Consider the following 21,655-nt stretch of genomic DNA (forward strand, 5'->3'; position numbering starts at 1 on the left):
AACCACGTGAAGTCACGTCTGATGTTGTCTCTTCTGGCGACGATGCCCCTCCTCCCCCTCCCCCATAACCCCATCTCTTCTATTCTATTCAAACGACGGGGTGTGAGGGTGGACAAGTGGAATATTATCTGGAATTGATCGATGGCGAGCGGGAATTCTTGAGTTGAGGCTAGCGATGGTATTCTGTCCTCCCTGCAGACTTTAACGAGGAGGCTCTTGATCACGAGTGACGTAGAGGCCGCTTATTGTGTTTACTTGTCTTCAGCGCGTGTGTTTTGAGGGTGCATAATTAGGTGCACGAGGGCCGAAAAATGTCAGACAGGACCTTCGAGATGCCTATATACTATCACTCGTTAATTTAGGTTATTAGCTCGAGGAGCACCATCTGGTGTGTAAGAACATGAGAGATACTTGATTTAGCGTGGATACATGAATTTTATTTTTATCCATGGTGCGCAGCACAGCGAGGCGTTAACTTACCGCAAGAAGGGAAGGATGAGCAATGGTTTACTACAATAATATGTAAAGACGCCTATACAAAGACATAACTATGCTCGGACATATACACATAATACACTTTAAAAATATAATATTCTTACTGCTATCTCTAAGATCCAATTTCATCACCCGTCTCCCCCCCCCCCCCGCTTCACCTCAGAAAAAAAATGTCGCCACAACAAGGGTGTTCTATAGATATAGGCAGTTTCACCGATAAGGTAATGATCGGTTCAGATATTGGAAAACAATTAAACATCTGCATATTATAATTCTATGAGAATGTGCTTTTTTTGGATTGAAGATGATTTTGAAATTATGACTTTAATTGCTGAATGTTTTCTCGCTCTCTATCTGTCTATTTATTATAATATATTCATTGATACGAATGGTGATGTGCATCAACAAAAATGTATACACTTACATCAATTTCTCTAGATTTAAAATATCAATGGATATCATGCATACATTATGTGCATATGCATATACATATAATACTGTATAAACATATATATACTATACATGTTATTCAAACGTTTCTTTGTCTGTTTCTTTTTCTATTACTTATGTATGGATGGATCAAGTATGAATGCTTTTTTTTCATTTACATGATTTCTTTATTTTCCTGCCACAGCCGACGATGGTCCAAGATTTCGTTTCCCGTCACCAAATTTTTACGACCTGGCCACGCGATGTGAGGAGCGCTACTACCCCTATGAAAAGTCGGGCATGTTCGCCAGCCCGAACCATCCCGACAAGGAGAAGTACGACAACAATGAAGAGTGCCTGTATCTTTTTGAAGGTGAGCACTCGGTCGCATAAAAACATTAAAATACATCCCCTCACCAACTCACACATGTAAGATATAGGTCAAAGTGATTTTATTTTTTGTCGTTCCTCCTCAAGTTCCAAATAGAACTTTGATCTTTCTTACGTATCATATTACCCGAGGCCGTCATCCCATAGTCAAGCACACTGCTTATTATTGACGGTCTCCTTCACTTGTACCTCGAAATATATATTTTGTTCACACGTGTACCATTACCTTTTGGTACCTGTATGTCTATATCATATTACGAGTAAGATTAGAAGTCTCTGATTTTGTCGTTTTCATTGTGTATTTGTGTGCATTTCTGTATATTTGTACAAGTGGACAATAAATTTGTACAAATGTGAAATATGCCAGAACCAATTAAAAGCAATGCTTGAAAGTAATCCTTCGGTTGAGCGTGTCTTCAGATTAAATAATATGCACAACAAACTTCATGAAACATAGATAATTCATAAGGATATCAGAGATATCAAAATAGTGTAGTATTACAATTGCTAATTAAGAAAAAACAACAACAGCAACAACGGACTGAAAAAAAGTTACGTAAAAAGTTCCATGATGTTTTTACATTAGTAAGCACCTCTGTAATTCAGGAAAAATAAAAATATATTATAGACATGTCAAATAGAATCTCCGTCTGCCCGAACACCAAAGGATAACGAAACTGTATTGTTGTTATTCGCATGTGGATGAAATGGTTTCACTGTACAGTCAAACCTGTCTTTAGTGGTCACCCAAGGGAGACGAAAAAAGATGACCGCTAATGACAGGTGACCGCTACAGACAGGGTCTATAACATGGCTTTTTCTCTCAGAGGGATTTTTTTAAGTGGCCATATACGATAGGTGACTTCTGTAGACGGGTGGCCGCTAAGGCAGGTTTGATTGCAGTACCTTTTTAGCAATAAAGATTTTAATCAGCTTTTGGAAATGGAGAGGGAATGGCTGATATGGACGCCATTAGGGAGATCTTCCAGACTTTAGGACCGTTTCACTTGATTTTTTTCTGGGCAATATCTGTTGTTCTGAGTGGTAAATGGGAAAAAAATGGTTGTGTCGGGTTGGATAAGCATGGGATTTGTCGTTTCTTTTAAGCATGGCTAAAATGCACCGGGGAGGTTATGATTGCGTGGATTATTTATGCATGAATACGCCAACGTTGTACAAAAATGAATCACCTATTTTGAATATCATATTTGAAAAGAATAACGTGTTTGTACGATCATGGGAAAAAACGTTTTTTTTTAACTATTCTGATATTACGTTTCTGGATAAGAAGTACGTTTCTGGATGAGAAGAATCTTGTCAAGAAGAAATGATGAACTATTTCCCCACGCTAGAATACCATGATACATGAGTTAACTATATATAGGGTACCAAACAACGTTTGCAGAGTGTTAGTGGGAAATGCGTTGTATATCTTTAAATTTGTAAAGAATTCCGGTATTCATTGAATGTAATTTGTATAAACAATTAATTTGGGATTTCCACGAAATATCATTATCAATGAATGAATCAAAACATTTAGTACAATTAGTTTATTGAAGAGTAACATTATCAATTGTAATGTGGCCATGAAGGGGATTTGTTTCATTGCTGTTATTGAACACCACGTATTGAGTTTTGTTAATACAGTGTATTTGTATTCTAATAATTTACTTGTATGTAATCATTGTCATGAGCGATGGAATGTGCGTCACGCAAAATTAGTATATTTTGCAAATGAGAGGTACAAAGCACAATTCAACGAGATAATGTAATTAGAAAGGAACTCTAACAACTCAAGACGTCCGAAATTGAAACCTCCAATACTCTCGAACTTTGCGTGAATCATTTAGTGGATAATATTGCTTCACGTGACATTCCTGTACCGTTTTACCTTTGAATAAATTTAGTACCTTTTTAACATCCATCAGCATACACGGGTTCAAGGAATCCCTGCTAAATGATAATCGATATAATCTCCACCAATCCACCGTGGGTGGCTTTGTGCGTGGAAACCATGGTAAAGGGATTGATTTAATTTCGAGGAGTAGTTCGCGGGACTCTGGGAGACCTCTGTCTTTTTTACCTTTTCTTTTTTTGTGTGAACATCGCTGTTTTGTTTGTTTCGCGTTGTGTTAACGTGTATTCTTTTGTTTGTAAGAACTCAACACCCATTTTCAGTTGATAATAAATGAGAAATTTATTTAGGGAATGAGTGGGAAACTATTTGCTCACTCTAATAGAACGTTCTCGAGTGTGAAACTAACGCGAGTTGGTTATCATCATTGGAAGTACGCAAAACTTGACCAGGTCCAACGAAATGCATATTATGAGATTTATTTTTCTTTCCCTGCTTTATTCTAACACTTACTTTTTAGCATGTGCCATTGCTGCCTAGTTGCTATTGAACATTCCTTGCCATTTCATTTCCCTTCTAGATTAGTTGAAAGTTTCTTCTGTTTTTCACCCGTTTTTGTATCCGCTCTGAATATTTTAGTGCATGGTTGTGCTCCGAGTACTCGCACTGACTGTGTCGTTGAACTGTGCCATCTACCTGTCATTGTATGTATGTGTGAGGTGTGAATTTTCTTCAATTTGTCTCCCTCTACAAATGAAATTTGTAAGATCGCAACTGCTGATTTATAATTTTAACAAACATGTCGGAAAAAAAAGGAACCATAGAAATCATAGATCAGAAGTTGCGATCTTAAATTTGCAGAGAGAGACAAATTGAAGAAAATTCTCACCGTCGTCCTTAACCTTCACACCTCTACTTTATATTCTCTTGCTTTAATTAATGCCTTGTCCGCCTTGGTCTGTTAAACGCAACAATGTCGGATTTTCGGAGCTTGGGTATTTGTTCCAAGTTCATCGTGTCACTGCCGGCAACCAGGGATGGCCTGGTGGTAGTGTCGCTTCCCGGAAAGCAATAGATGGCAGGTTGGAGTCCCGTGGTTCTTTTTTTCCGACATGTTTGTTAAAATTATGGAGCAGCAGTTGCGATCGTACAAATTCCGTTTGTAGAGGGAGACAAATTGCAGAAAATTCACACCTCAACCTTCACTCCTCTGACTAATATTCTCCTGCTTGTATGTATGTATGTATGTATGTATGTATGTATGTATGTATCTATCTATCTATCTATATATCTATTTATCTATCTCACCTCAAATCATTTCCAACATTCAGCTGGCGAGAACGAAGTCATTGAGCTCGTCTTCCACTCGTCCTTTAAGCTGGAGGACTCGGACAACTGCGAGTTCGACTACATCGAGATGCACGACGGCCGCTACGGCTTCTCGCCCGTCATCAACCACCGGTACTGCGGCGACGACCTGCCCCCTCGCATCGTCTCCACCGGCCGGTTTCTACTCATGTTTTTCAAGACGGACAGTATGCTGGAAGACTCGGGCTTCATCGGGGAGTTCAGATACCTGCCAGGTCAGATATCAGTATTTACAACGTAGGGCAAGATTTCCTGTTGTTAGAAATACTATTTCAATTTAGGTGAATTTACTTCAGTTCAGTTCAATTCCATTCGATCCGATTCAATTTAATTCAAATTTTATTTCAATTTTTTACTACAGAAAGCATTGATCAGCGTTGATCAAAATTGGACATGCCTTTGTTTAATACACAGGAAGCAAGCAAAAATGATAGTTCCTTCATGTCTACGGACGATCAACCAAAAAACACATACACACAAACTTACCACTGGTATATATTCTGCGAAAAGATGGAGGTACTCACTGAAAGATAAGGATAGCTAGAAAACAAATAAAAAGATAGGATCAAATGGAATATAGAAGGGAGAAAATAGGTCATGATGAATATTCAAATACACAGACGCATAGGCCGGGCGCCTGACGTGAAACTTCATCACAAGGTTGCTCATTGTCATATTTCCCCTCGGACCTGGTAATAACCTTTCCTATTGGCCATTAATTAATCAATTAATGGGTAATGTCGTGGATATTCGTTTTCCTCTGAGGACTTAAGCATATTATGTTCATTTAGCTCGCTTCATTTACTGTTAGAATTCTGAATGAAAGAGAGGGCGGATATCTAGAAGATATCTATTATCTTTCCAGTATGTCTCCATTTTCCTTTTTTCTAGTACCTTTTGCTGGCTATTGTAAGTAAAATGGCTCTGTTTTGTCCTTTCTTCTTGTTCCTCCACTGATGCTCACTCCTCCTCAGATCCCAACCCACATGATGGAAGCAGAACCAACACGGGAAAGCGCCTTCACGGGCCAGACGGTAATAAAAAAAGGATCGATAGTTAAATTATACAGTGCACTCCCTTTATAACGAATACGGTTATAACGAAATTCCGGTTACTACGAAGTAAAAATTCGGGCAGCAACGTTATCCTCTCTATATATTTTTATTGTTTATTTGCTTTCTTATAACGAAATTTCGATATAGCGAAAGAAAACTGCCGGTCCCGAGGACTTCGTTACAACGGAAGTCCATCGTAGTACTTATTGATCTTCTTGTCGGCTTAAGACCTTTGTCAGCTTGCCCAGATACTATAGATCTATCTTTTTAAAAGATGTTGGTCACCTTGTTTCATATCATTGTAATGACACCTTCTAGCTGTAAAGATAAGATGTGCTGGAGGGAAGTTTGAATACAAACATTGTCCTGATTTCTAAAGGCATTTCAGATTTTGTAAATGATCTTGAAGTATAAGTGTAAATTCATTTCAAAGAATTAACGTAAAACGGCAACAGGTGATTGCTAGAGCCAATCGACTGCGAAGATGTTTGTGTTGTCATACGGTTGGTAGGGGATGTGGTACCTCTAGATATCTGAAGTGAGTTTCTTATGAGAGCAGACCTTCGTTTGTTAATGAAAAATTACGACTTTGTTGACGTTGTTTTTGTTGTGGTTGTTGTTATTTTTTAACATTCATTGTTACTTCCACATACCAAGTGTGTAATATGGAGATCGTTGCAATGATGCCTAGAGATGAGTAATTAATTTCATTCTATCAACAGCATCACATTCTGTCTGGGCGTTTCTGCTTAGGCGTTTCTGGGCGGTGAGTTAGCTCAGTCGGTAGCGCGTCTGCCTCACGATCCAAAGGACCCCGGTTCGATTCCCGGGTCCCACCGAGCAATGTTGTGTTTAATCATACCGTCCTCACTAGTAAGAGGCAAAACACTCTGTCCCTCGGATAGGACATAAAATGGAGGTCCCGTGTGTGAGAGAGAGAGTCACGACTCATGCACTGAAAAGATCCCGCTTCATTTATTCATCGCAAAGAGCAGGATGTTTAACCCGGTGAAGTGGTCTCGCCTTCCATCCATAACTGGACCCCATGGAAGACCAGCTTAGTGTAGCTGAATATGGGCTACCCAGCCATCTTCTCAGATGAAATGATGAAACAAACAAACAAACAAACAAACAAACAAACAACACTTTCTTCATGCCAACTTCTATTTCAGTGAATGTTACAACTAAAGTTGTGGGACAATTCCAACATTTCTGATACATTCGGTTTTCAATGATATTTCATCTCGCCTTAGAATGCTTCTACAACGTCAGCGGCATCGATGGAGAGTTCTCGCCGAAGGTAGTCTATGATTCTCTCAGGGCCGCCCGAAGATGGCCGATTGGTCTCGACTGCACGTGGGAAATAACGGTTCCGCCCAACAACAAGGTGGGTTAGAGTAACTCCTCTGAAGATGGGCCAATAAGTAGCGTCCTAATGTACCCAGTAATAATTGATATGAAGCTTATGGAGCAACTGCCCAGACGAAAGTCTTGAGAAACATTCTTCACTTGTCTTTGATCACACTGCATCTGATTCCTATAAACGAGGCAACAAAAGCAGTAACTGCAGAAAATCTCGACATGACGCACACCATGTAGTAAACCTATTAATGGCTCGCCACGCTCTTGGCTAAACCTACGGGGCACGCCAGTTAAAGGAACTATTTTATGCAAATGCATGTTGATTTGTGTTGATTCATGATATCCTGAACATCACCTATGTGGCCAATCAAAATGTAAATACGTGCCATTATTTTTTTTTCAGTTTCGTATACTTACTTCATTTCCGACAGATTATGATAGACTTTGACGAGTTTTCTCTCAAAAGTCTGAACGAGTGCCACAAGAACCAGATTCTGATCTACGACAAGTATCCCATGAAGGAAAAACTCATGAGGGAGTTCTGCAGCACCTCCGCTCCTGTTGTCATGACAACCAGTAACCGGGCCTACATCCGCTTTAAAGCGACGGAGGAGAACTTGGACAATTACTGGCACGTGGTGTTCACAGCTTACAAGGACTGTGAGTTTTAAGTTCAGTCGTTGGGTCTTATGAAAGTCGTAGGTGGGATGAGTGGATAATGGCTGGGGGCGAAGAGGGTGAGGAAGAGAGTTAATAAGACCTGGACTTTTATTACGGGTTTAACATTACGATTCGTGAGTAATTAATTGAAAACAGCTCTATTATTACGTTATGCTATTGATCGGTTACGAACCATCACTAGATCAAAGAAGGATAAGCAGACGTACTAAAATCTTTTTACAGATCTTACGCAGCAACCGCTTAGTGGAATGGGCTAAGCGTAATCATAGTTTTGCTTCATTCTGTTTTAAGCATATTCTAGTTCTTTCACCTCTTAATTTTATCGTTTCTCAGCGATTATTGTCTAAATCATATTATGACTGAACGTAAACGATCATGAACTTTAGAACTTTTTTTTTCAAAGCTATTCTCTAGCTTTTGAAGATAACAAGTTTTTGATGTTCCACTGGGGGTTCATCTCTGCATTGTTTTCCGTTTTTGTTTTGTTTTCTGTACATAACAGTCGAGTGCAATCAAAGCATCTACTTCGCCTGTGGCCAGTATATGTGTATTAGCAACGATCTGGTGTGTAACGGCAAGAGAAACTGCTACAACTTTGCCTACGACGAACAGGAGTGCGGTAAGATCACGATCCTTTGACCGCAACCTCACCGCTGCGGCGGTATACTACTGATGTCATTACCGCGGTAACTCAACAGTTGGCCTTTTTCTTCACGTAGTGCTTACCTAAGTACACTCAGCAAAAAAAGAAAATAAACGCTTTTTCAAGTTTCTATTTCTCATAGAATATTGGCTGAAAGCTAATGTATTATATACCATATTAAAGGTAATTTAATTGGCTATCAACCTGGTAGGTCAACAAAAAGGGAAACTTCACGCATGAGTGAACACCTTTGTTTTTCTCTTCCAGGGCACAAAAGCAAAAATTGCAAAACTGAACAAGCTGTCATTCATGCGTATGTGCTCTCCCATAGAACATTAAGAACAAACAACAAATTTCACACAAAACGAAACATGAATTAAGTTGCAAAAATAAAACTTTGATCTCTATGATATCTTGAAAGCCCAAATGATCGATGAAAGCTAAAAATAATGGAGAAAAATAAAGAATCTTATGTCAAATCTAAATTCAAATGAAATAAGAGAAGTGATTTTTAACTAAAATGGTAGAAATTTGAGCTTTTTTTTAAATTAGGAAATTGCAAATATTGTTTGATTCTTGAATTTGTGTCATGAATTCTTAAAACACTAGATTAAAAGAAATAGATAAAGACATTCTGCTCATTTAATCATCTGTTTGCTTATTATTCCCTACGTCACTTGAAGTTTGATTTGACAGAAAATTCTTATTTCCCCCTTTAGTTTCCCACTTTGCTTTTCTTAGAGGTTATAAAGAGATAAAGGGAAGGAAAACTTGTTTTTGCTATTTCATTCATGTCTCTCATTGTGTTAAACTGGTCTTTTGTTGTCAATGTTATCGTGAAGGGCATTTGTAAATGAAAGAGAACATGTCAATTTTTGCAATTTTTAATTTTGTGCCTTGGAGGACAAAAACGAATATGCTCACTCATGCGTAAAGTTTTCTTTTCAATCAACCTATGAGCTTAGTAGCCAATTAAATTACCTTTAATATGGTATATAATACATTGATTTTCATGGACATCTTTTATGAAAATTATGAACTCAAAAAAGTGTTTACTTTCTTTTTTTTGCTGAGTGTATTTAAAGGAAAGTCCAGCACGACTAGTTTATAGACTCAAAATGATGTTTTAAAAAGCTTGATGACTGTGTGACTCTTTTAGAAACCGCTGGTTTATTGTTTTAGTCACCGCAATCTGCGCATTCCATACTTTTCATTGTGGCCGGGTGAGAACAAAATAATGAAATTACGGTGGTTCTTGTTTTATCATAGTTCTCAACAATGAGCCAATCTACTGTGACACATTGTGAAATCAATCTGCAGGGAATGAACATGATACGAAGCTACTAAAGTGAATGCTTGCAAGAGATAATGACTTATTATACTTCAGTTTACTGTATAGTTACTGTATGGGTACACTAATAGAATAAACTACATGACACGCCAAAAGGCAAAGACATCGTTTATGCACTGTCCACTGTGAAACAGACGTTAATTGCTTTTTTTAAGGGAGGAGGAGTGAGACATGAAAGACAAAAGTAAGAAGAAAAAGAATGTGAAAATTACCTTCCTGAGCGAATACAACTAACAAGGTACAAGGGAATTAGAATGAAATGAAAATCAAGCAAAGTCTTTATCTGCGGTGAGGTAAAGATGAAATCTATGTTATAAAGGAAACAAATTTTAATTTCAGTCATGAAAAGCATTACTTCGAATTCCCTGATAATTACGGCTCAGAATTGAGGAGAGGTATAGTGCTATACAACAACTAAATCCTCGTGTCGTACAAGCTCTCTGATAAATGAAAGAAATATTTTATTCAGAGGGGTGAAGGTTCAGGTGTAAGTTTCTTCAATTTGTCTCCCTCTACAAATTAAATTTGTTAAGATTGAAACTGCTGATTTGTCAAACATGTCAGAAAAGCCAGGGACTGCCTGGTGGTAGTGTCGCTGCCCGGAAAGCAGTAGATGAAAGATTCGAGTCCCACTGGTTCTTTTTTTTCCGATATGTTTGTTAATTTACAGATCAGCAGTTGCGATCTTAACAAATTTAATTTGTAGAAGGAGACAAATTGAAGAAACTCACACCTAAAGCTCTCTGTTGTCTGTATTTTCCCTCACAGAGACAGAAACGCCAGCGCTCCTTGATGGCAAAATCGACACCGTCCTAGGCTGTATGATGTCCGTCATTCTCCTCGTGACTGCTATTACCATCTGCCTGTCGTGTCGACACTCGTGGCTCCGCACTCGCGAGCGCGCCAAGGCGATGTCGACGCGAAGAAAAGCGGAGAAACAGGCCGTGCAGTACATGATGGACAACGAGGCGGCCGCCGACACGCACGAACTCTCACCGATGGGCGAGGCCAAGGATAACTACACCTCATGGGACAAGGGACGAGGCTTCTCCGACGACACAGCCAGCCGCGGGGCGACCACGACTACGACTACAACCTCGTCGTCGGGTCGCCATCTCGCCCCCGGTAGGGCCTCGCTGACGTCGCAGGTCAGCGACTACGTGGAGCACATGATGGACAGGTTTGGGGGTGCGCACGCTCACGGGAGTGGTGGCGAAGGGAGGCTGGGCCGGGCCGGCCATTCGAACAACGTGTGGACGAGACAGTCGTTTAGCGATCATCCACGAACTGCGCACGTCACCTACCCCACAAAGGACATACAGGTGCACGTGTGACGCCACGCTGATGCAGTCTTTGATGATGCATTTACAATGGATACGTCCTTAGCGGTCAAACGACGCAATTCGATGAATGAGATGGAGGTACCAAAGGGGAAAAGTTGCGATGGCTATCCCATGCAGATGAGCACATGGGAAGATCTGCCACATTTGAGTGGCAAACCGCGCTAACTGCCAGGGTTGAAGATCACCTGAAATATGACAGAGCGAATCTGTTATTATGTACGACATTCGTACGTCTCTCTCTACCACCTTGCTTGCGCTCCGTCGCTGCGTTTGTCGAGGTTAACAAACTCTTGTGTTTGCCAATCGGAACAGCACATAATCATCGCGTATCTTCCAAGAAAACTTAGTGCGTTCTTGTTCTCGTTTCAAGATAGCATTTGGCGCCTGATAGAGCGAGGAGAAACATTTCAAGAAACAGAGCTAGCCAACACAATCTCAACTTGCAACATACATGTCTTCAAACGCCACATCATACATGCACACGTGAACAAACGCAATGTGTGTCACCTAGCAACAGAGTGACATTGGATCATGCAAACTGGACAAAGATGACGTTTTGTATCTTACTGTACGTTTTCACAGATTAATCAGAATTAGTATTGCCGTCTGGTAACGGGTTTTTAGGCAGGTCTTATTCGGCAACAAAATGACGTTTCCTACATGAAATGTAAATATAGCCAGTTGAAGAGGTGCGTATGATATACTAATGTTTCAAAAACGGTATTAACGGAAGGGATATTTTCTTGAATGTCTCATTTGCACAGGATTATATTGCTTAGCAAGTGAAAACTATCAGGTCCAACGGGAAGAGTTCGTCTATTATTCGTCTGCAACCATATTTTTCTCTCCGATTTTTTTTCACTCGACGATTTCTATCTGCGTAACTGTACCGTAAATTCTTGTATTGTTCTTGTTCTTGTTCTTATTTGATGTTATAAGTCATGGTTTAAGTTTATGTGCAACCCTGAAACTCCCGGTTCGTTTAATATAAGCCTTCGAATCATGTTCAATGTACGCCGTTTTATCCTTAGAGATTATAAGGTATCGAAATGCTACCGTCTTATTACGACGTTGTGGTTATTGCGTTTGGGAAGATTATTTCGCTTTTGGTTTGTTTGTTTGTTTGTTTTTATTCAATGAGGAATATTGTGATGGGAATTCTCATCAGAAAACTTAGTTTGAAATTTTTCCAGCGTTACATTACATTACATTACATTTTCTCTTTGAGTACTGTTAATATTTCGACACATGAACATTAAGTCGTTACTAAAAACACACTACATAATAGATACTAAGTTGATGATGATCGAAGCGCGAGGAAACAGCCAGAATGTCCCACCCGAAGGGTCCGAAGACTTTTGGTCCCGAGACAAAGTCATAAACTCCTTGAAATATCATTTCACATCCTGCTTGAGGTATGCTGCGTTTACACCATATTCCCGGCGGTCACGGCAGCCCCGTTTTCCCGAAACGTAATGCGCCGTGGCTAGATGGGATATTCTCCTTTTTCCCCCTCCGTTTGTTCCAGTCCTCGCTCCGGCAGCTGTCCGGTGAACATGTAGCTACGAGACGCCGTTCTCATGGCCTTTAGTCAGGCTAGACTACACACTATTTTCCGTCGAGTCCCACTACAAACCGCCTTAAAGTTTTGTTACGGCTTATTATATGCTGTCACGCTTTGTTGCGTTCACCCAGTTTAATTACGGCCTACAAGCTTTCTCATTAGTACCAGGACTGCTGTGGCATTCTGTTTGTTTCTTTGTTGTTGTTGTTGTTTTTTTTTTTCGTTTAAAAATCTGATACGGCATCCACGGCAATCACGGCCAGTCATGCTTGCCCTTCTCGTCCCACCGCGTTGTCTCACGTCCATCCCGTTTTGTCCACGGTGATCAGCAACGGGACTGCTGTGGCCACCGGGAACATGGTGTAAACACAGTATAAGATGAGAGCATTCTCTATATTCCAGAGAACAAATGTCATCCTCTGCTGTAATTTTCTTGTGGGTTTGTCAAAAGTATTTCGTTAACGCTTACAATGAGCTTGGATTTCTGTGGAAGTCATAAAAAAAAAAACACCACCAAGCCCACCTCATCATATGCAAAGCAGTTTTGGTGCCTCAGTGCGTTTATGCCCTATTTCAATATGCACTGCCTCCCTACATCGCCGCCAATAATCATCGACCGCTGACAGCTATGACATCGTTTAGAAGACGAGAATTCTATGTTTCTATCTCTCGATTGTGCGATAAAATACTGGACTATCGTTAATTGCTATTACTATTATTAAATTAAAAAATATCCTTCCATGGGCACTATTGAAGAACGCACGAAGAACATCCAAATGTGTTCTATACCAACGGGAGAAATGATACATGGTCCATTATCACACGCACGTGTAAATCCAATTACTAATGGACGGTATTAAATATTTTGACTTCAAAGAAACTTGCCTTTGACATAAACGTACCCTTTGATTATTTACAATGTTTTCCACTTCGTGAGAAAAAGAAATATTTCAAAGAAGTGGAGTTATGTTAGTCTATGAATGATATCTTTCTCCTGTGTTTTCGAATGGTTCGTCTTCAGATTTTCATTAATTTGACTAGCTTGAAAGTTTGATATGAAAGAAATAACAATATTCATCCAAGTACTACTTGTCTTAATTGTGAATAGCTGTATAACTGCTCATGCTGATGTCATAATTATGACTGTATAATATAAATACGACATAGCCGTATAAATCATATTACTGCGTTTACACCATGTTCCCGGCAGCCACGGCAGCCCCGTTTGCTCGAAACGTATAGTGCGCCGTGGATAAATGAGACATTCTCCTGTCCCCCCCCCCCCCCCCCCCCCCCTCCCCTTCGTATTCTAATCTCCTCGCCCCGGTGACCATTATAGCTATCATACGCTGTTCTTACGGCGTCCGATCAGCCTAGACTATCAATATTTTCTATTGCGTTCAGCTACGTACCGCCTCCAAGTTATGTAACGGCCTATTACGTGCCGTCGTGTTTTGTTGCGTTCACCTCGATTTATTACGCTATACAAGGTTCATCATCGTGGCAAATTTTTTGACAGTTTAAAAATCTGACATGGCATCCACGGCAATCACGGCCTGTCACGTTTGCCTATCCCGTCTTTCCGCGTTCTCTCACGTCCATCCCGTTTAATCCACGGTGGCCTAAAACGTGACTGCCGTGGCCACCGGGACCATGGTGTAAACGCAGCGTATCAAAAGTAGGTAGAGGAGATTGCAGGCAGTCAAACACACCACAAGGTCTGAGAGGAACAGTACATTTTGTTTTTCTGTAAATTTTGTGCTTCCACCGATTATACAAACAAATGCCAAATGTCACCTTGGTTGACAAATATCATTGCTGATAAATATATTGGGAGAAAAACATTTTTGAAATGAGATTAGATGACGTGGTAAGACAGTCCCATATTTAATAGTCAATGTATAAAATAATTGGATATGAAGTTTTGTTAATTTAATCATCAGGTTTTTATGGAGCAAATTGCCCGCTAGGCAGAGTTCCATTCAAATCAAAACAAAAACAACAACAACAACAACTTTGTGCAATTGGATCTCACTTAAAAGGGATGCATAACAATGTCTCATGTCATACAGGTGTGTCTCTATTTAAGTATGGTATAGACATAGAAATATATCTATATAAATAGGTTTACGGATGAGGACTAAGATTTATAAAGGAAAGAAAGCTTATCAAAAAAAGTTGCAAAGTTGCAGTACCTATGTTATTGCCTAAAATTTGTAACTGACGAAAGTCAATGTTTACAAAAATAATGTATGCCACGTTGTTCACGTGAAGAAAGAGAAAAGTATCGTAGGAGAAATGTGACAGGTTATCAAAGGCTAGTAGTATCAAAACAAATGAGTTGAAAGCGATGAACTGTTGATTTAGCCAAGAATTGAGTGATTTGAAGATTTTACTTGTAGATTTTATCTGTACAAATCTTTCAAAGTTTGTGATCTTTACAACGTGACTTTGGACATGCTTAGAGGCAGAAGAATAACTAGATAAAGAATTGATCCATATCTACAGGACTAAAGTAGCTTATTGTCGGTAATAATAACATTCTATCCTGTTGTTGAGCCATGAAGTAGTAATAGCTGTAGCAACGAAACTCATCATTTCATCGCTCTATGAATGTGGTGAGCCCTCTATCGACGACGACCTGTCGTTGTTACCAGTAAAATGTCCTACATTTTGCAGAGAGAGGGCTTTCAGGATAACATACACCCCTGGACATACACAGACAGTGGAACATATCCTTCATTCATCGCGTATTAAAGCAGGGTAGGTCCCCAAAACTCAGTAGGCTTATCCGATATACACTTTGAAACGGAAAACTGTTTGAAGCAATTATTTTTTAGCATATTCTATGCAGCAAAACAAACAGACAAAAAAGTCAAGCATCTATATAATCAAAGTCCCAGTTTTTCGAACAATGCCTGCATGTATGTGTATGACTGCGTGCGCATGCGCGTTCGTTTGTGAGTTGTGAGTGTGTGTCATTTTGTATCAGTTCGTATTTGCAGGCGAGGATTTTAATCGTGAAAGCTACACCATCATACAGTATTGCTCGAGAGGTCAACATCGTACTCGGAAGTCAGTTTTTGTACTGTTTTTCTAAGCTGTAGCCTTGTACACCAAACAATTTTAATGTCTTTCTTATTTGAATGTATTCTTTTTCAATGTTATTTTTTTTTTCGTATCGGAGTTCTCGAAATTGATATGTCAGTGTGCTACGTTTCGCTTCTACGTGTTGCACCGTATAATCTAAATGATATGACGTACTTATGAAGACAATCCCCACTTAGTGCATCAAATTAAAAGAATAAGAGTACCTTTAATTAAGAAACATGATTTGTATCTACATGCAGTAACATGGAAGAAGGTTGGTTAAGTTTCCTCCTTCCAGTTCCATCGAGTTGTAAGAAAGAGTGGTTTTTTTTTCCTTTTAAGGCGTTTAGTGACAATTCCACTCCAAACTTAGTTTGAATGTGGTAATGAGAGTTATTTTTTTTTACATGTTAAACATTGTAATGGTAAAAACAATAATAAGAAAGTTATTGAATGTGAAAGTTTCACGGAACATCGATGTCAGTAGTGAACCAAATGAGTATGCAAATTAGATGAGATGATGATGTCATAGCCTCACAAGCTTCCCACTGACATACACACAAAATTTCGGACACACACACACACACACACACACACAAATGCTTTAGAAGCGAAATAAAAAAAAAGCGACAGCTCGTAAAATTCACTACAAATTTTTTGTGTGCTTAAACAGTACATTAATGCATGATGACTTCGTGGGGGGGGGGGGGGGGGGGCAGCGATATATGTTCCCAGTTCTACGACAAAGTATAATTTTCCTTGTATTTTTTGTTTTTATTTTCACGTACATGCCAGTGAGAAAGTTGTGGGGCAATGATGACATCACAGCCCCATTAGCAGGAACATATGATTTGCATATTCATGACATGCTGAGGACGGACTCACACTACTGTTTTGTCAACATGTTGAAAACTTTTTGACTATGATAATTTATGTCAATGAGAATCAATTAAAAATTTGAACGAAATTTCTATCAACTTCTGTGTTTTTTAATTAACTCGATTTAATCGAATCATTTTAATCATGCAGCGACACTGCACTTTTTAAGGCTTTGTGAGGTGACTCTTCAATATTTACGTGACCATTATTGCTTTTCGAATACTCGCCCGATTCCGCTGCTCAATATTGGAGACAGTGTAGTGCTGTAGTTTCACAATGAATCATCTTGAAGGGCTCCCTCTGTGGGATATTTCTGGCCACCCACAGATTCCACAGAGCCGAAGTAGGCATTGCAAGACTTTTCTCTTTTAAAAAGAATGTCTGTGATCTAAGAAGACAAAGTTATTCATTTTGACCCCGGCGCAAAATGGAGAAAAATGCAATTTACTGGCACATGACTGCAAATGTTAGATTTCGGGAGCAGTCGTTTCTCCTTCGTTGTCGGTGCGAAAGCGCGATGAGAAGAGACAAATAGATTGTACGAGTACTGCCCTTAAAGTCTATTTTCTGCAGCACTTCTAGCCGGTCCTGAGCCAAAATCTCTTAAACAGTATCGATTCCATGGACCCTATAATTTAAAAGGATTACACACGGAACGTGCGCGTATCAATACGTACAAGATACAACAGACGACAGTCAGTTACGGAATTTATAACAATGCCCGTTATGAATTATAATAATAATTTTATCAGTTGTTTCTCCTTTTTCTCTGTACAGAAATCATGGTCATGCCACTGATAGTTCATGGGTATGTGCATTTAAAGCAAAAACGAATAAACAAACAAACAGAGAAACAAAAGTCTTCCTAAATAACCTGGAGGTCCCCTTTACGCACGGCTTGGTGTGCAAATAGCTAAACCAGAGATGACTGCAGATGCGTTGTATTTTCACTAATGTAATGGATGTCTTTCGTGGTCTTTGTTGATGTATGTGTCTGTGAACAAACAATGATGTATCAATTTTCCTATCGTTTCCTTTTTATTATAGTAATGGGGCCGGAAAGAAGCAGCCATGACCATAAATGATATCGATTCTTAATTGCTTATGATAATCAGGTTCTTTCTATCACCCTGGTGTGTATTAATCAATGTTGCTACGTGTATGGTATCTTTACGAAAAAAAAAATGAAACACAAAATTATCAATGCAATATTATCAATAAATGATGCTTTTATCCTTCCCGAATCGACTACTTGGCTTCAGTTTGTGGTTGAAGTGTTATGGGTTAACAAGGTACACAATTATTTATTGTAATGCTTACACGTTTCACACAGAGAGACAAAGGGTACCAAGGTGTAATGTCATAGCCATTCATCGCCATGGGAACGGGTTCTAAACAACCTCACCTGGGACCTGTTTCACAAAGAAGCCAAGTCGATCTTAGATTGACTAAAAATTATGGCACGCTGTGTGTGTCTTCAATGTTGCTAAACTTTCTCATGAAAATGAATATTTTGGGGACTTTTTTCATGTAGCCATTGATAATACAAGATGAAATAAATAACAGAGGAGTTTCTGTAAACATTAATGATCATTTGAAGTGGATGGTGATTAGGATAATAAAATTGAACAGGGAAACCGGTGGCATACCATATTTTTTAGTCAATCTTAAATCTTAAGTTCGACTTAAATTCTTCGTGAAATACCCCCCTGGCGAGCTAAAAAGACTGAAATCATCACTTCGATGTTCTATACATGTGCAGAAAATAAGACCAGGCTACTAAAGCATATTCACTTCTCAACCACAACCTTTCTTCTCTCTTTCTTGGTGTGAATCTTATTTTAACCTATCAAATCTTAACTAGAGATTTTTCTGTCCATGGTCATCCCCCCCCCCAAAAAAAAAAAAAATCCTCTGGAATAAATGTCCAGCGGTACCAAGATTGAAGTGAAATGTCAAAATCGTAGTGATGAGCCAGAAGGTCATATACTAGGTGTTACAAAAAACATTTCCCACTTTTGATCCTTAATAGTTGAAAAAAAAAACAACAACTACAAATCAGATAACACTGCCACTGATATGAGCAATAACTGAATAGTGTACAATTTTGATGGAAGTGATTTACAAATGAAAGAAGCCTAAGTTAGTTTCATTAAATTCAAGATTTATTTTGAAGTTAGGGTTCAGATATTGCTCTACTTTCAACCCTCTGTACAAAACTTTAACTTTGCACAGGGTTCAGGGGGGCATTTCATGAAACATTTTGTCCGACAAAGTTGTCGGACAATGGATAATTTGCTCTCAGCCAATCAGATGCAAGGATTTCAGTAGCTTGTAACAGTTTGTCGGAAAAATATCTGACCAAAGCGCTTCATGAAATGCCCCCCAGTTGATGTGTATGGGACTGTGTGGTTAACACCCAGACAATGGTCCTGAACAATGCCCAGGGTCTGAATGCTCTATTTCATATTCATGAGAAATTCGACTATCACAGCTAGTCTTTATTCATCCTTAAATGTAGTGTATGCAAGCACTTGAAATCATGTGCTTACTTTTTCATGTGCATGCGTTTTACCCCTTACCATGAATTCAGACTAGCAGTGCCCAGGGCAGTCCATCATAAACTATCAAGAAAGCATTCATGTGCCTTAGAGCCAGAGACCATAAGCCTAGTCAGCAGAGCTCTGAAAAGGTGGTATTCGTGGTATTCATGTCTATTGTTCAGGGTCATTGCAAGCACACACTCACATACATATCATTGGTTCCTGTGTAAAGTTCAATTTTGTACAGAGGGTTCGAATTTGACCAAAATCTGGAGCTTAACTTTAAAATCAATCATGGATTTCATGAAACTGATTAATGCTTTCAAATTGAAATTACCTCCAACTAAATTGTACACCATTCAGCTGTTACTCATATCAGTGACAGTGTTATCTGTTACACAGTTTTCGAACTATTAAGGATCAAAAGTGGGAAATGTTTTTTGTAACACCCAGTACTAGTAAATAACGATAGCTGCTCATTAATCTAAATCACGGCTGAAATGTCCTTTTATCATTTCAAATTTCATTCTAATAGCACAGTTTATCAGGGATTTATCTGGGAATTATCTGGAATGTGGGATTTACCAGCTCACCTCATTCAAGGTAATCGTCACCATGTAGATAAAAATAAATGGCATCGTCTTATGCTGTACTGCGACATCAGAATAGAAAGACCATCAATTTTCCTATATAATATATATGCTTTCAATTTTTTGTTCATATGAGAGAGAGAGAGAGAGAGAGAGAGAGAGAGAGAGAGATATATAAAGAAAGAGAGGGAGAGAGGGAGAGGGAGAACGAGAGATGAAGTAGCACTATACTCACTGAAACCAGGTGTAGCGCTCATTAACCCAGTGGGAAAGTTCAATATTTAGCAGGCAAGTATAGTAACGTTTTCATTATATTACCATTTATCGGTATTGTTTAACTTAAGTAGGTATCCCTTTCTTCTTCTTTTTTCCTTCTCCTCCTCCTGGTTACACTGTTTCCTTCAATCCAAAACGGAGGGAAAAAGTGAAGAATAGACCGAAGAGGGAAGGGTCCATGACGGTGATAGTGAGGCTTAGCTTCTGACTATATCTAACTAGGGTTGAAGAAAATGTCACACATCGACCGTGGTCGTGTCATCACCTCCTACATACGGAGACATTACCTCAACATTTGTCGCGCTACCATGGGACGAGGACATTAAATTGGTTTTAAATGTAGCTAAGATTTCATGTTTTCAAAATTCCTCTTACTGGGCATTATGTATACGGCTAGTGGCATCCAAATTCTTTCCTTCATTCTCTCCATCTCCAACACACACCTCCCTTCCCCTTTCTGTCTCTTACATGCAATCAAATTACCAAATGGGGGATACAGTGTCAAGTGTATATTAAGTCAGGCCCCCTTTCTGCTTGGCGGGATGTTTAATTCACGTCCCACATCGGTGGGCACACAAATAATACATTAGCATCATTGCCATCCCATCTTCCCTCCTAACCACACCCTCGGGGTGACGGTGAGGGCTGGAGTGTCGAGAAGATAGTTGAAGGGAATGTATAAGACTCAACACTGTGCGCGTCGATTTTCTTCGCTTGGAGATCTCTGCCTTCAGCTCAAATTTTCGTGTCTTTGCGAATATTGAGAATGCTCATTACTTAGTTTTGATTGTCACGTCACAACACCAACTCTTTTCTGCTTCTTTCGCATCAAATCACTTTCTGATCTATTTCTAATATTATCCCGTTCGTCATGTTCATCAGCGGACGATGATAACACAATAAATTACACATGTATAATATACCATCATGCGCACTTGTACAAGAGGGTATGAAGTCAGACACGTGTACACACACACACACACACACACACACACACACAAACACACACAAATACGGCACTCTTCCTGAGCAAGCAAACAGATTTTCAGTGGAACCTTTTCTAATATTTACTGTTCAATCTATTTCTGCGTCGTTATTTCTTTTCGTTTTTCAATTCAATTCAACTCAAATAATTTTAATTCCATAATACAAGGTCAATAATATACCTAAAATTCTCATGAATAAAGAATTTCAAATCACACAAATTCTAAGAATACATAATACAATCACAGTGATTTTGTCTGTATATTTCGATAAATGAACAACACGTATGTAAGCAAATGAGATTATATGGTTTAACTGTATATATGGAAAAGAGAAATCCACAAGAAAGCAAAGCTTAACTTTAACTCTAGAAGATAAGGAAGAGCATATCAATGTCAGTAAAAGACTCCATGCATAAAAATTTTGGCACCATGACGTCAGACGAAACGGACAGAGAGAAAAGACTATAACAAGGACAAGGACAAGAACAAGGAAACGAAAACAAGCCCCTGTAAGGAGACATTATGAACTCCCTTGTGGAGACATTTTATTAGCATGAATCTAAATACAATTGTACCGATAACAACGTTGAGCAGGTTATGATATCGACTGATTTGAACTAAGTATTGCCTAGGGCAAATTACATTTCAATAGGGCCCGATTTATATTTTTCCATAAACAGCATCAAAACTGCAGTGTGTATACAAGTGTGTGTATATATATGTACATATATACATACACACACACACACACACAC

At 39.1% G+C, this 21,655-nt stretch overlaps 1 protein-coding gene across 1 annotated transcript; it reads left to right on the forward strand.

Moving 5' to 3' along the window:
* Positions 1–1,224: 1,224 nt before the first annotated feature.
* Positions 1,225–11,055, forward strand: LOC139742450 (neuropilin and tolloid-like protein 2). Its single transcript, XM_071652988.1, has 7 exons — positions 1,225–1,297; positions 4,501–4,752; positions 5,512–5,571; positions 6,846–6,979; positions 7,386–7,614; positions 8,138–8,254; positions 10,398–11,055. The coding sequence occupies exons 1-7, from the start codon at positions 1,225–1,227 to the stop codon at positions 10,961–10,963; spliced, it is 1,431 nt and encodes a 476-aa protein (XP_071509089.1). The 3' UTR covers positions 10,964–11,055.
* The last annotated feature ends 10,600 nt before the right edge of the window (positions 11,056–21,655 follow it).

This window comes from Diadema antillarum, unplaced genomic scaffold (assembly GCF_040938485.1).
Source record: "Diadema antillarum isolate AM-2024a unplaced genomic scaffold, OU_Dant_1.0 seq00001000_RagTag, whole genome shotgun sequence".
Lineage (NCBI taxonomy): Eukaryota > Metazoa > Echinodermata > Echinoidea > Diadematoida > Diadematidae > Diadema > Diadema antillarum.